Genomic DNA, 14,449 nt, shown 5'->3' with positions numbered 1-14,449 from the left:
CTAACGGATATGCTACTATAACTGCACAATTATAAGCAAAATTCATCATAATGGTACCAATAATTTTTTGCAAATGCCTGGGAAATTAAGGGCAACCGCCGGTTATATGTAGAGGACTTGTAAAGCTGTTCAAAATGTTAGGCTTTACAACATATTTCAAAATCATTAAAATCGGAGAAAAGGTAGTTTTTCTGGATATTGACTAATTTTCTGTATGATTTATTAAATAGCGTGAATAAACATTGCATATTCTTCGCTAAATCTGGTATTAAATATTTAACAAATGGGAGGGGAAGAAGTAAAGAAATTAATGTTGTTTAAGTCAAGAAGAATAGTTCATTTCTTAAAGATAACAATAATACAGAGTTTATATTTTTAATACTTACATTTACACATAATGTACAAGTGTTGTCTTATAACATTTAATAAAAAGAAAGAAATGAAATGGATAATTAAGAAATAAATAATGAAGATGATTTATGCAGTTTTAACATTGCCTTTTCTATCACGATGATGTTGCTCTTGTGATTTTTATTGTTCTCGTTATAGTATTTATTGTTCTCTTTGTGATTCTAATGTGTCGTTCGTATTATCATATTGATTGGCCAAAACTGGTTCATCCACATTTAGGTTGTAAAGTTTGTTTTCTAGGTGCCAAAATAGATAAAATACAGTAAGACTACAAATGCGATTCCATTTGGTTGCCATCGCATTGCGATGGTATGATATATTTTCTGACAAATTGCGTAGATGGATTAGCTTCGATGGTGACTTTTTGACCTATCACTTTTACGGTAATTTCTTCTGGTGTCAATTGCGATATATCTGATGATACTTGAAATTTATCCTTGTCAGCTTTCGATTAAACTTTTAAGGAATGGATGATGATTGTGATGATGATAATGATAATGACGACGACGATGATTATGATGATGGTGATGATGGCGACGATGATGACGACAATGATGACGACGATGATGACGATGATGATGTCATTTGTCGCGTCTATGCGGTTGTACAGACGAAAACTTCTGCGTTTAGAGGATCAAGATCATTGAAAACATCATCTGCATCTACCGTCGTGCCAAAATGCTGATCCCAGAGGCGATGAGGTCGATTTAGATCTTCCCACCAGTTGAAAAACAACATCGGTATTAGCGGCATTGCGTGATTATTTTCAATGTAAACTCACAATGTTGTTTACATTTGATTTACGAATGTTCCCTCACTTTTCGAATATAAGTAATTTAAATGCTTCATCTACTAGGAAATTATTAGAATGTTTATTCTATGGAATCAATGTTAACATTAATTGTTAAGCACTAGTAGGTTAGGAAAACATTAACATTGTGCAATAAATATAAATTATTGTTGATTTACTTGCAACTAATTGTGCCGTAGTACTGTTATATCTTTCACACATGAATCAACCGGTGGCAGCCAAGCAGTTCTCTACATAACTTTATACTACGTATGTATTCGTTACGTACTAGCGAAAGTGATGGGAATACATACCACCACGCATTCAAGAAGATCCTAGAAAACACTAGATTGCCCTTGCCGTCGTCTTTTTATCAAACATCGCTTCTATATAGCACACTTGCGCAAGATGATGTAAACACAGCTCATAGCTTTAACGATCCATGAACTGGTTCTTTAATGCACAAGGGTTCAGAGGCACTTAGACTCGAAATCGATTGCCTATTCATAAAATATGTAGAATTCATACGTATTTTGTATGATTGTACATATTCGTGTAATTTCGTGCAATCGAATATATTACGCAATACACACATAAGTAACTTGTTATGAGTCATAAACTTGATATATGTATGTATTTGATATGCTTTGTCATGAACTTGCGATTAGTCACGAGCAATTTCGAATTCTTTGAAAATTTTAGATAGTAAGAAAAGCAATATGAGTTATTTATGTTTAAGTGTACAATATACGTATGTAAAATCCATGAAAATTTATGTTTTAGTTTTAATTAGGTGTGTTATCATTTTTGACGCTCATTAATATCAAAAGTAGTAGTGTTAACGGCGATGTATTTATCGTTCTATTTTATATTTACAAAAATACAAATACAAATGTTCTTAATTTAGTTTACAAAACCATTTTAATGAAATTTAACGCGATAAAAATACAAAACAACGTTTATATCTCCTGTAATTATTTAATTTAGTTCTAATATATTTCTCAGTAAGGCAGGAAAGAATAAAATAAAATACTTCTTTATCTTACAATTAGGAGCGTGCGGGTACCTAAGTTTATGGGATCGGGACGGATTGGTGAAATTCCGGTGGGATAGGGTGAGATCTAGCTAGAAAGTTTCTTTGGACTAAAATTTGACTCAGATACTTACGCAAGATATTGCGGGTACTTGTAAGCATGAGACGGCAATCTAAGCTCAGATCGATTTATATGTAAACCTTAGATCAATAAATATCATACTTAATTATTTATAATCTTTTTATTTTAACTTTATACATAAAAAGCATAATTGTTCTATATTTCCGGCTAACAACATTGCATCGTCAGCTAAATTATCATTAATGTTTGAACCTAACCTTCTTTTACACCTACCACACACACATACATAGATATACACATATCATAAATGCAGTCTCTATTCACCATGAAAATATTACATATCTAATTAAATTAATTAATTATTTACATATCTAAATAAATTTGCTCAAAACATTTCGCTAATATAAACACCAAATAAATACTCGAGATAGGAGCTACAAATAGTATCGAAGAATAAGGTAATAAAAATCGGTGTATCACTCGGTGCTGAGCTTTAATTTTCCTGCGCCTCCTCCTCCTTGTCCTTGTTTTCTTCGTTTCCTTCTTTCTGCATGTCGCATACAGACGGTTTACCGGTTTGCACGATCTTAATCACCCTTCCGCTATCCGAAGTTAATTTTTGCTTGCGTGGCACAATGATCGAAAGAATGCCGTCCGATGAAAGTTTCGAGGAAACTTGATCGATATCGCACTGTTCTGGAATTATGTATTTCCTCGTAAATTGTCTGGAGATCCAACCATGTTCATCTTCCCTTTCTTCATGACTTGCTTCAACAGTGACAAAACGGTCTACGACTTTAACATTGATTTCTTCGGGTGCGAATTGCTGCACGTCTAAATCCACACGGAATTTGTCTCTGTTAGCTAACACGGTTGATACACCCCTTTCTCCTTTATGCAGGAGTTCATCCCATGGCCTGTAGTATTTCATCGGAGACTTTAAACCCGGTTTACGTGGTAGAAAATCGTACATACGCATAATTTTTGGAATCAGAATTTCTGGACTAATTCCAAGGAGCAAATTTTGATCTAAAATACGATGAGCACGCTCCAAATTTTCCCACCAATTGGGACAAAATAATTGTTCTAGAGACATTTAGATTCGTAGATTTCTGATTAATTCAAGTAAATTAGATTAATTGAGGTTCTTCAATTTTTCGTGATTTAATATTATTATAATCTCAATATTTGGTCGCTTTGTGATAGATGCACTAATACGATCACTGTTCAGAACAGACTGCAGTATTTTCCAACGTGACCGTAGCATGTAGGAAAAGCGCTCCAATCGAACGGACAAGCGTCTAGAAAATTTGCAAGCACGCGCAAAACGAAATTTGTTGAAGCTTGAACAAATAGGTGGATAATTATACAAATGACTCGAATCCAATATCTTTTTAGCCTTAATATTTAACTTCAGATAATTCTATATAAGTAGTGCCAAATCCATCAATTTATAATAGTTTTTAAATTATATTCTTTTACTATCAACAATTTTACTATCATTTCAGTAAAAAAATAGCTTTGTGCAAATAAAATTGAATTATTAAAGAACATAAAAAAATTAACTAAAACGCAAAATATTTTTTAAGGATGTTTTGAAATAAAAAACTAAAAATAATAGATGTATTTTGGGTGTGATCAACAGATGTAATGTAGGTACATATATACAATTAATAAAGTAGGATATAGTTCAACTGAAAAATAGTGACGTTTTGATTGTAATTTAAACTTTCTGAGTTAACCAGCATGTGGTGAAATTTTGTTGAAGATCCCAGCACCAGATCATTAAAATATCTCAATATAATAAGTATAAAACTGTGCTATTTTATCACATGTGACTAACTACATAAAATAAGTGCACTCTATCATTAATAATATTAACTAATTAATTTTCTGTTCATGTTAGAAAATGTTCTTAATGGTAATTACAGTATGTATTATGTAAATGAAACATAAAACGTTAATATGAGCTATAAGAATATGCAATAAAAAAGTATAGAGGTCTTTGAAAGCTTAAATGTGACCTTCATCAAATTCTCTAACGTTATTTCAAGGTCAAAAGTCATTGTGATATGTCTCTCTTGATACTATATAACTTTTATCTGAAACATTTTTTCGCATTTCTAATACTGAAATAATCACTTGTAGATATTTGAAACGGACATAATGTATATATGTAGAAACGTTGCACAACATTGTGCGCGGTCAGTGTTTCCTTTAAGAATTCCTTCAGAAAATCGATACGAGTAGCCATTAGCATCACATGTATCATGAGAATGTCAAATTTAAATAAAGAATGATATTAATTTAAAAATATAAAACAATATATCAAACATGGTATAATTCATGCAAAAAAAATTTATTACAATAACATGAAATATTATCTTATAGTTTAAAAATTATTTCTATCAAATGAGAAACAAAAATTTGACAATGTACGTTACAAAATTTACGTAACTAATTTAATTTCCTTTATTCAATAATATATTCAATATTATATTATACATACCTCTCTATACATGTATATGTATTATTATAATATATATATACAAATATACGCATGAATCATTATTCGGTTCGTTAATTAATATTTTCATTTTTAAATATAATAAGAATATATGTCTTTGTCGTATAGAGATCATAAAGCTGATGCAACATTATCGAACTTTAACTAACTAGGTGTAACGAATAGGTTGATGCAATGTATCAGAAGTTTTAAATAGGCAGCACAAGATTATTTTAGGAATATTTACAGAAAGATGCATTACACGATATTAAATTATGTAAAATAAATTATGTACATGAAATCTACCATTTATTTCGCGCCAAAATGTTTTAAGTAAAAATACTTTACTTTTCGCTATCAACACTTCTATTTATTACTATAATATAATAAATATAATATAAATATTCTATTAATTACTATAAGTTATTAAATCGATCGAAATATTGATCAACCTATATTTTGATAGAAGTTTTCAGAATTTTCGCGAAAAGAATTTGACTGCCGTTTCTATTATCCTCACATGTGCAAAGTTCACATTGAGTATATATAGCATTGGGTTGCCGGCATGCGCTGTCAGTATACAAAGAGCGAGCAAGGAGTACGCACACGTTCCTGCTTCAATTGCAAAGTTAATTCTATCTTCATAGAAATATCGATAAACAGAAGAATTAAAAAATGAGAAGGGGAATAATATTAATTCCAAGATTGTTCTCCCACTGGTGGGAAGTGTTGGAGCGACCACATCAGTTATTTGATCAGCATTTTGGCAGAGGATTACGACCGGATCAACTTTTTTCTTCAGTATTTGAAAGACCATCTTTTAAATCATTTCCATACAGTTACTATCGATCATTGATAAATTGGGAACGAGACGAAGAATGTGGATGGTCCATAATGAAAAATGATAAGGACAGATTTCAGGTAATTCTCGACGTACGACAATTCGAACCAAAAGAAGTCGGTGTAAAAGTCGTTGACAACTTCATTATTGTAGAGGGTAAGTGTCTTTAAGATACATTTAATTAATATCCCGAATTTAAAAATGTTAAAAAGAAAATTATATATCGTTTGTCCCTTTTATGATGTAATATTAGCATCTATAGAAGTGACTGCTAACGAGTCTTACAAAAATTAGCTACAATTATTAATAATTGTTACGATATTGTTGTATATTAAGAGGTTTATAGAATGTTATTTTTACAGGAAAACACGAAGACAGAGAAGACGATCACGGTCTAATCTCCAGACATTTCGTTAAAAAATATTTAGTACCAGATCAATGTGATCCTGAAAGGGCTACGAGTACTTTGTCTACGGATGGTATTTTAACAATAACAGCACCGTTAAGGCCAGAAGCTATTGAAAGCAAGCGAGAAAAAACCATTAAAATCGAACAAACGGGAAAAGCGATGGAAGACGACGAACTTCTGAAAATAAAGCAAAAGCAATAAAAGCAATCGATTTTGCATATATATCTAGTATTTTTACCTGTTTTTTAGTGTGTGCAGATACTTATGAAAATATTTTTTTATATGTATTAAGAATTTGAAGATTGCATATGAATAAATAATATATGTACGTGCACATATACAAATTGTGTAATGCTTCTTAGCCACCTGTATCACTTGTATTCCTTATATTCGCTTGGACAGTGTAATTAATCTTTCCAACTATTATAGAAAAAATAAATTTTTATGTGGAATGAAGTTGAATCAGATAATATTATAGGCAATAGGAGTATGCTATGGCATCCGACTATGTCGTAACATAAAGGTTATACCAGATTTCGTTACGCTTATGCTTCACATCTTGTTGATTGTTATTCATACATTGCAGAAGTATATGTACATATTTATAACAGTAACTTGGTTAGGTTTCTCCATTTTGGAAACAACAAAATCATTAAGTATCGAAATTTCTTTCAAGCAAGAAGATCGTGTCAAACACAGCTTCTTTTTGTTTCTAAACTAACATCGTGTAACTGAATTGCAAAACATATAGAGAGTTGAGATACAATGTTTATTATGTAATGTAATAGAAAGTTTATTTCATAATTTTATATTCGCTAACAAAAGATATTGATATAAATTTCCAGTATTCCATAGTATAATATAGTGTTAAATGCAAGATAGATTACATTTCTAATTTATTTGTTAAATAAATAAAGCCAATAAAACACCCCAGAGAATGTGACGAGTTAGTTGCTTATCGTTACCTATCATTTTTTACGGATAAAGATAAAAAAACTATTTTATTATAAAATTTCTACACAATTACTTATGACCTTAGAAAATATAAAAATGCATAAGAAACAAAAGGCTTTCATAAAAAATAAAGAGAAGTGCACCGCTTTTAAAAATTGTATTATTTCAGGATTGAGGATAGAATCAAGGTAATAACAATTAAAATGTGAAACTCGTGAGACTGATATAGTACTATTTACTTACAACTTTATTAACAAAAAAAAATATATAAATTTTACATACTTGCAGATAATGCGTATCACATTCACATGTTTATGAAAATAATACGTATCACGAAACGAAAATGAAGTATTTACTCGCAATACTTATTAACATAATTAGCTATTAATAATTTATGTTATTCATTAATATTCACATAATAATTAATGTAAATGCATCAACAAGAGTATAACAATGTTGTTCGTTATAGTTTATATCGAACGATGAATACACCATTGTTATATTAAATAGGAAATATAATAAATGGTAGAACTTCACCATTAGAAATAGAATATGATAATAATGGAACTTTTAATTCTCCTCTTTTTCAGTTTGCTTCTGTTGTTGCTGCTTTGGTGGCTTCGTTTGCATTGCTGGCTTACCAGTCTGCTCTATCTTTATTACTCGTTCGTTTTCTACGTCTTTTTGATCCTTTCTTGGAGCGTTAATACTAAGGACACCATCTGCCGATAACTGCGATGTGACTTGATCGATGTCACATTGTTCCGGAATCAGATATTTTCTAACAAATTGACGAGAAATCCAGCCATGTTCATCGCGCTTCTCTTCATGTTTCGCGGTAACGATGACAAACTTGTCGACAACCTTAACGTCAATTTCGTTTGGTTCAAATTGTTGAACATCGAGGACGACTTGGAACTTGTCCTTATCTGCTTGAACAGTCGAGGTGCCTCTATCGTTGTTATGGAATAGTTCAGTCCATGGTCTGTTAACATAAGTATTCCTTTTTCGTGGTTGTAGATATAATCCCCATCGATTTGGCATTATTAATTGTTCCGGGTAGAGACCCAATCCAAAATTCTGATCTGGCAGACGATGCGGGCGATCCAAAGTTTCCCACCAGTCAGAAAACAGCAATGGTGCCAAAGACATTTTGCGATGATTTAGCTTGATTAGTGGTAATGTACTAAGATATGTAACAAGATACTCTTGTTTTATGAAATTTCGTTAAATTCGCTCAAGCTCGCGATCTTCACTGCTCAATTGCTAACGAAACACTGACAAAGGCGTCGCCCACTGGCTGTATTTATCTGCGAGTATGCGCAGCGCATAAGTAGTCACAACGTTTCGGGAGACTTCGAGAACTGTCCGACTGTTGAGCATTGTATATATGTTTGTACTTACATATAACATAAGTAATACATATTATATATTGTATGTATACAATATTATACATACACACAATTACGCTAATAACCTATATCAACCCAGAAGTTTATATGTGTATTTACACATTAGAATGTATGTCAAAGTATAGAAAAAGAAAAATATGTTTTGATAAGAATTTTCTAGAATTTATAGACTATTCCTTCAATAGAAAATTATGATTTTTGCTTTACTTTTGTAAACATTTTTCATTTTTTTGAAATCGTAAACAGTTTTAAAGTCAAGTATAGAAATTTTATTACAAAACACTTTTTTAAGTTTGTTTCCCTACTATAAAAAATGATTAATTTTCTTGAAAATGACATAATTCTTCATATTTTGTCTTATATGTAATTTAATATTGGAATAGTGTGTTATGGAAAATTGAGAAATTATTAAAATTTTGTATATTTTCATATAAATATGCTCGTTTTAAAAGAAATATATATTAGTAATTAATTACTTATTTAAGATATTCTTGTTAAACAGAAATTTTTTTAATTCATAAAACTTGATAATTGTTGAGTATTAATAAGTTTAATTTCATTAATTTGATTTATTTTGAATGTTAATTTGTTCTCATTTGATACGCGTTGTAACCGTTAACATAAAATTAAGGAACACTGGATTTGGAACATTCCTTTAAATACGTTTGCAATGGAACTTCATTCAACGGAGCTGTCAATAGAATGTAAAAAGCGGTTAATTTCCAGGTAGGACTCTTAATAATAATTAAAGATATAATAGACTATTGTCCAAAAACTAGATAGAGAATTCGTGTCTGTTTAATTATATATTTATCGGAATAATATTTGATAGCATTTATAGCATAATAAGCTACATATAGCACAATTTTTGTGATACGATTAACAATAACATAAATTAAAGGCTTTACATACATTGTATACAAGAGTATCAAATGTCATATGTAATATCTATATAGAAGATACGCGAAGGTTCGAACTTGCAGCCTTTAATTTGTATTGCTAATCGCGTGTTATAAAATGTTCGCGCTCTTTCAGTCATTGAAATGACAGTGAGAATACTTTTAAATATTTCTTATATTATTTAAAATTATACACATTTTAATCAGACGTCACATATATTGAGTCATCGTGTTTTCCTACACGTTAATTCCTTTTTTTGTGCTTGGAAAATTCAACTTCCAGAAAATTTTATACATTTCTCGATTACTGTTCGCCCCCCTCCACTATGTTCTCGAACCATACAAATATGTATATATGTATTCGCGCGTAACTTCGATTGAATTTGAAAGAAACTCTTGGTGTCGGTAATCTCAGTGTTAGCCTTTGACGCTTGTTGACGTACATAGATATGTATGTGTGTGTTCAAAGAGTGAGAGTGAGAGCAATTATTAAATCTCTTACAAATCAAGAAAAGGAAGTAAAAATTTGAAGTGGCAAGATTATATTTTAGAGGTTAAAATAGAAGTGGAACAATGTTAATACTACCGATGCTATTCTCCAACTGGTGGGTAGGTTTGGAGAGACCCCAGTGTATTTTTGATCAACATTTCAGACTCCCATTGAGTTCTGATTTGCCAATGCCTTTAGTTCCTTAAGGTGCTGACGTTTTGGTGATAAGACCTTGCTGCCGAGGTTTTCAAAGATTCCAGCCATATGAGAGAGACGTAGATTGCAAATCTAGTGGAATATCTACTGTACAAGCTGATAAAAATAAATTTCATGTTACCCTGGACGTTCAACAATTTGTTTCAGAAGAAGTAATTGTAAGGGTCGTGGGAGGGAATGTAGCGGTTGAAGGCAAACATGAAGAAAGACAAGATGAGCATGGATTTATCTTGAGACAATTTGTACGAAAATACCTTGTACCACAACAATGCAATGTCAATCAATTAAAATCAAGTTTGTATTCTGATGAAGTCTTGATGATTAATGCACCAAGGAAGGAACTTAACCCACAGTCAAAGAATGAAAGAATCATAAAAGTTCAAATTATAGGGCAACCAGTTTTGAGAAAAGTCAAATCTAGCTGAAATACGAAAGAAAAATCAAGTTCAGAAGAACTCTGTACCACAGAGAAGACAAGAACATACAGTAAAGGTTACTTAAGAAGATAATTTAATATAAAATTGATTGGATTATAGTGAAAAATGCCTATTCTTTTACAGTATTGTGTGATTTAATCAGCTACATAAGTTCGAAGCACCTTTATTCGTTTCGTGCTAGTCAATAGAATATTTAGATATTCTCGTTTTGTCTAATTCCTTACTCTTTTCATATAATCATAATTTGAATCTGTATATTTTAAATAAGTGCCAAGCTAGTTATAAAAATATGTATCTATAAAATAAATTGAGAAGAGGTCCAGTGTAAGAGGTAGCTATGCCACAATTGTAGTATCGTGAGATATCAGGACTTTTGTGAAAATTTGTCTCACTAGAAATTGCATAATTAAGATTACAATTTTTTAATTTAAACAATGATATAAAAGTAATGTATCTGGCTTAATGTTATATTTTTTATTTTATTTTCTATGTGCCTAAATGTGAAAATTGGATTAAAAAAGTAACTACATAAAAGCTATTTTAGTTATATCAAAAATTACAGCGCAGGTAGGAATTTTGCTATGTAGTTATATATGAACGGATAATAAACAAATACCAAGAAATTTCAAAATTAATAAAAACTTTTTCCACCTTTTGTGGCATAGCTCCCTCTTGCACTGAACCGCTTAATTTTCCCTATTGTCACATTTTCATGTACTATTTAAGATTCATCTTTCATAAAGCATTTTTTAAAAAATTAAGCTACTCTTTTTGTATAACTATGAATTTTTAAATTCCCCTTCCCTCCCCTTAAACATAAATCATATTTAAAGTGTAATTTATACCTTGATAATTTTCATAAATAAATACCACATCTATAAAATATCAATTTTATTAAAGTTTTGATACAATTCATTATATACATCTATCATATATGTGATAAAAATATAAAAATATAAAAGTTAACACTTGCTTTGTTAAATATATATTTAAAAGGCAGTTTTTTTTTGAAAAATGGACGGAATCTTAGATATAAAAATTTTTCCTGATTGATTATTTAAAAAGACAGCAATCTATATGTTTTATATATAAAGATAGTTACTCTTTATATTTAAATGATTATTTACACTATATACAGCAATTTACTACTTAGATTTATTGCATGTAAACGCTAATTGAAGTAAATGGACTGAATTTAATTTTTCAAAAGAGAGCCAATAAATTTATGGTACAAATTTAATATTTAGAACACATTTTGTGTTGCAAATTGTTGTATTATAATACCCAAAAGTAATAATGCTGTTGATACAGTAATACTATCAGCATTGTTACATCTATGGTCAAAGTAACAAAAACACCATGTTACTTCATCATAATAGTCTCTATGAATATCTAATTGCCAAATAGAATTATTTACATAGTGTCCCAATTGAACATCCTTTGCAGCTGGTCGGCAGCCTTCATACCGATCAGCTGGAATATCTTTTCTAAAGCTACGAACAGAACTTAAACAATCGCGTGTTATCATGGTTTCAGCTGAAATATATATTAGAAATATAATTAGAATATTGATAATAAATTTATTTTTAGTTGTATTTAAGAATACGATACATATATGAAAAAGAAATTACCTCCTTTTCTCTCAATAATTTTTATACATTTATCATCATATTCTGGACAAGTTTCTCCCCAGTACCATAGCCAATTTAAAGGAGTGCCACACCCAGGTTGATTACTATTACATCTGTAGCAGTATAAACTGTCTCCTAAAATATAATATATATTATAAAAATAATATCAAAAACTAGATTAACCATACTCTTTACACAATGATAAATTTAACTGATTTAATTTTACCTTTATTAATAAGTACAGTCAATAAGACAGCAATAAGGAACATTCGTTTATTCATTTTTGTAATGTAATTGATACGAAAATTTTCGATCTAAGGCGTTTTCGATATCAAATTGATAGATTTATTACTTTGATGCTAATCTATGATATGTAATACAATAATATATAATAAGTATCTTAAATGTTACTGGAATGACGCCAACAATAATATTTACTGATACTAGCTATACTTTCTTAACATCTTTATGTATTCTGTATGTATATGTACATGACATATTCTGTTAACCTAGACCTAGGATATATGTTGGTAACTCTGTTGGTGTCACAATGACACTTTTTGTAAGATTCTAGTGATTTTGTGTATAGCTTACACCTGGTGCCTTTTTATTTTCAGTATATGTTCTTTAAAATCATTGTATTTAAATTGTTGCATCATATATGAAACTATAATATTTTTAATAATTATTTGTTTTAAGCCAATACTATTTTATTTTGTTACAATATTTCTTCGTTAATGAATTGACAGATTTGTCATAAATGAAGTATCGGTCATGGTTACGTAAACAGGTTTGAACACTCCTAAACCGGAAATATAGAAGAAATCGTCTAAAGATTGAGTCGTACAAAATTAACATGGAAGACAAGAAAGGTCTCATTCTGCGCATGCGCAACATATGTATGTATGTATATATATAGATACCATGAGTGTTCAGCAGAGATAGAGACACTTTAATCATCTCTGTCTGCCTCGCAAGGACGAGAACCTTGCTGTCCTCCATGTTGATTTTTCATGACTCAATTTTCAGATGGTTTTTCCTAGTGAATGTCGAGATCTGTTTATATTTTCGTGCAGTGAATTACAGGTCTATAACGACGAGGTGCAGAATAGACGTGATATACAATATGCAATGCATTTTCGTATCTCACATTATAGAGGTCATTTGTTCCTATCATTTTTCTATCGCATCCAAACATTTTTCTATCGCATGCGATGTTATCGATTCAGTACAATATTGGTTTGAATTGGAACTAAAGTTTTCTATATGATTTACTGTCCGTAGAATATATGTATGTAATTCTCTCAGCGATGATAGTTTTGAACAATGGATTTTCCTTAAATTCCTTCAAATTCTGTAAGAAATACCCATGAGTAGAATCAACGTACGAAATGCTTGGAAGTAGAAAAATATTTGCGTAAAAACATATAAAAGCGTAAGAAGTTCTCTACATTTTGAACTGATGGTAAGCGAGTAAGGAGCTGTCCGGGAAGTGGGGACCTCTGGCTTACAAATATTAATATCAAATCTTTTATTATGTATTTCTTTCAATTTTATTTAATTAAAATTAAAGTGCCTTCGTTTTGAAATCAAAGAACAAGTGTTTTGCGCAACGATTCTATATATTGAATACTGTATTTTTTAAGTTTAGGTCTATAATTTGTAATTAAAAATCTTGTGAAGATAACTGTAGTATTTAATATTTCAGCATGTTTAGAAAAATTGCAATTTTTATTTTAATTTTATGTTATGAGGCAATTATTAATTTATTAATTACCAAAAACGTAAGAGCTTGCAAATATGTTTAATGTATTCTTCGATAGGAATACTTATTTCAATATATCTCTCAAAATAAATTAATATATATATATATTAATTTATATATATTAATTTATTTATATTAATTAATATATTAATTTATATATATATTAATATATATATAATACATATATATATTCAATTTATGTATATATGTATATGTATACATAAATTGATGATTTTGTATACTCTGTATACTGCATTAATAACTATTAAGATATGAACATAACTAATGTCTTGGGTTACGAGACTCGTGCAAATCTAAAAGAATAAACAGGGAGGAAATGCGGTATCTTGCTGCCATTCTTGCTGTTGGAATTGGTGGCACTATATTACGATCGTAGGATATCGTTTAGAGAAGTCCTCATTGTCGCCGAACAAGATCTCCGGATTTTGTCCTTATCCTCGGACAACCGGCGAAAACTTTCACGATAAACTTGACGGGAATGTCCTCGAACCGCTGCTTCTGTCCCTGTTACCTCTCCCCTATCACCGTTGCTTGCCGCTTCCGTCACAATCG

At 30.3% G+C, this 14,449-nt stretch overlaps 5 protein-coding genes and 1 pseudogene across 5 annotated transcripts; 2 read left to right on the top strand and 4 right to left on the bottom strand.

Annotated features, from left to right (window-relative positions):
* Positions 1 to 322: 322 nt before the first annotated feature.
* LOC117240046 lies at positions 323 to 1,997 on the bottom strand (annotated as a pseudogene).
* Positions 1,998 to 2,465: 468 nt separating this feature from the next.
* On the bottom strand, positions 2,466 to 3,750 carry LOC117240045 (protein lethal(2)essential for life-like). The gene has a single exon (XM_033505900.1). The coding sequence runs from the start codon at positions 3,410 to 3,412 to the stop codon at positions 2,810 to 2,812; it is 603 nt and encodes a 200-aa protein (XP_033361791.1). The 5' UTR covers positions 3,413 to 3,750; the 3' UTR covers positions 2,466 to 2,809.
* Positions 3,751 to 5,292: 1,542 nt separating this feature from the next.
* Positions 5,293 to 6,292, top strand: LOC117240043 (protein lethal(2)essential for life-like). Its single transcript, XM_033505898.1, has 2 exons — positions 5,293 to 5,819; positions 6,026 to 6,292. The coding sequence occupies exons 1-2, from the start codon at positions 5,498 to 5,500 to the stop codon at positions 6,271 to 6,273; spliced, it is 570 nt and encodes a 189-aa protein (XP_033361789.1). The 5' UTR covers positions 5,293 to 5,497; the 3' UTR covers positions 6,274 to 6,292.
* Positions 6,293 to 7,243: 951 nt separating this feature from the next.
* On the bottom strand, positions 7,244 to 8,326 carry LOC117240044 (protein lethal(2)essential for life-like). The gene has a single exon (XM_033505899.1). The coding sequence runs from the start codon at positions 8,176 to 8,178 to the stop codon at positions 7,597 to 7,599; it is 582 nt and encodes a 193-aa protein (XP_033361790.1). The 5' UTR covers positions 8,179 to 8,326; the 3' UTR covers positions 7,244 to 7,596.
* Positions 8,327 to 10,033: 1,707 nt separating this feature from the next.
* Positions 10,034 to 11,324, top strand: LOC117240048 (protein lethal(2)essential for life-like; the record flags this gene model as incomplete). Its single annotated transcript, XM_033505903.1, has 1 exon — positions 10,034 to 11,324. A coding segment is annotated over one exon (435 nt), but the record flags the coding sequence as incomplete, so codon positions are not given.
* Positions 11,325 to 11,592: 268 nt separating this feature from the next.
* Positions 11,593 to 12,596, bottom strand: LOC117240047. Its single transcript, XM_033505901.1, has 3 exons — positions 12,338 to 12,596; positions 12,112 to 12,246; positions 11,593 to 12,016 (listed from the first exon to the last, which is right to left on the bottom strand). Exons 1-3 carry the CDS (start codon positions 12,390 to 12,392, stop codon positions 11,724 to 11,726), a joined length of 483 nt encoding a protein of 160 aa, XP_033361792.1. The 5' UTR covers positions 12,393 to 12,596; the 3' UTR covers positions 11,593 to 11,723.
* Between the last annotated feature and the right edge of the window lie 1,853 nt (positions 12,597 to 14,449).

This window comes from Bombus vosnesenskii, unplaced genomic scaffold (assembly GCF_011952255.1).
Source record: "Bombus vosnesenskii isolate JDL3184/JDL3185 unplaced genomic scaffold, Bvos_JDL3184-5_v1.1 scf7180000014535, whole genome shotgun sequence".
Taxonomy (NCBI): domain Eukaryota; kingdom Metazoa; phylum Arthropoda; class Insecta; order Hymenoptera; family Apidae; genus Bombus; species Bombus vosnesenskii.
The sequence above is the reverse complement of the archived record's forward strand: the minus strand, read 5'-3'. Positions and strand labels throughout refer to the sequence as shown.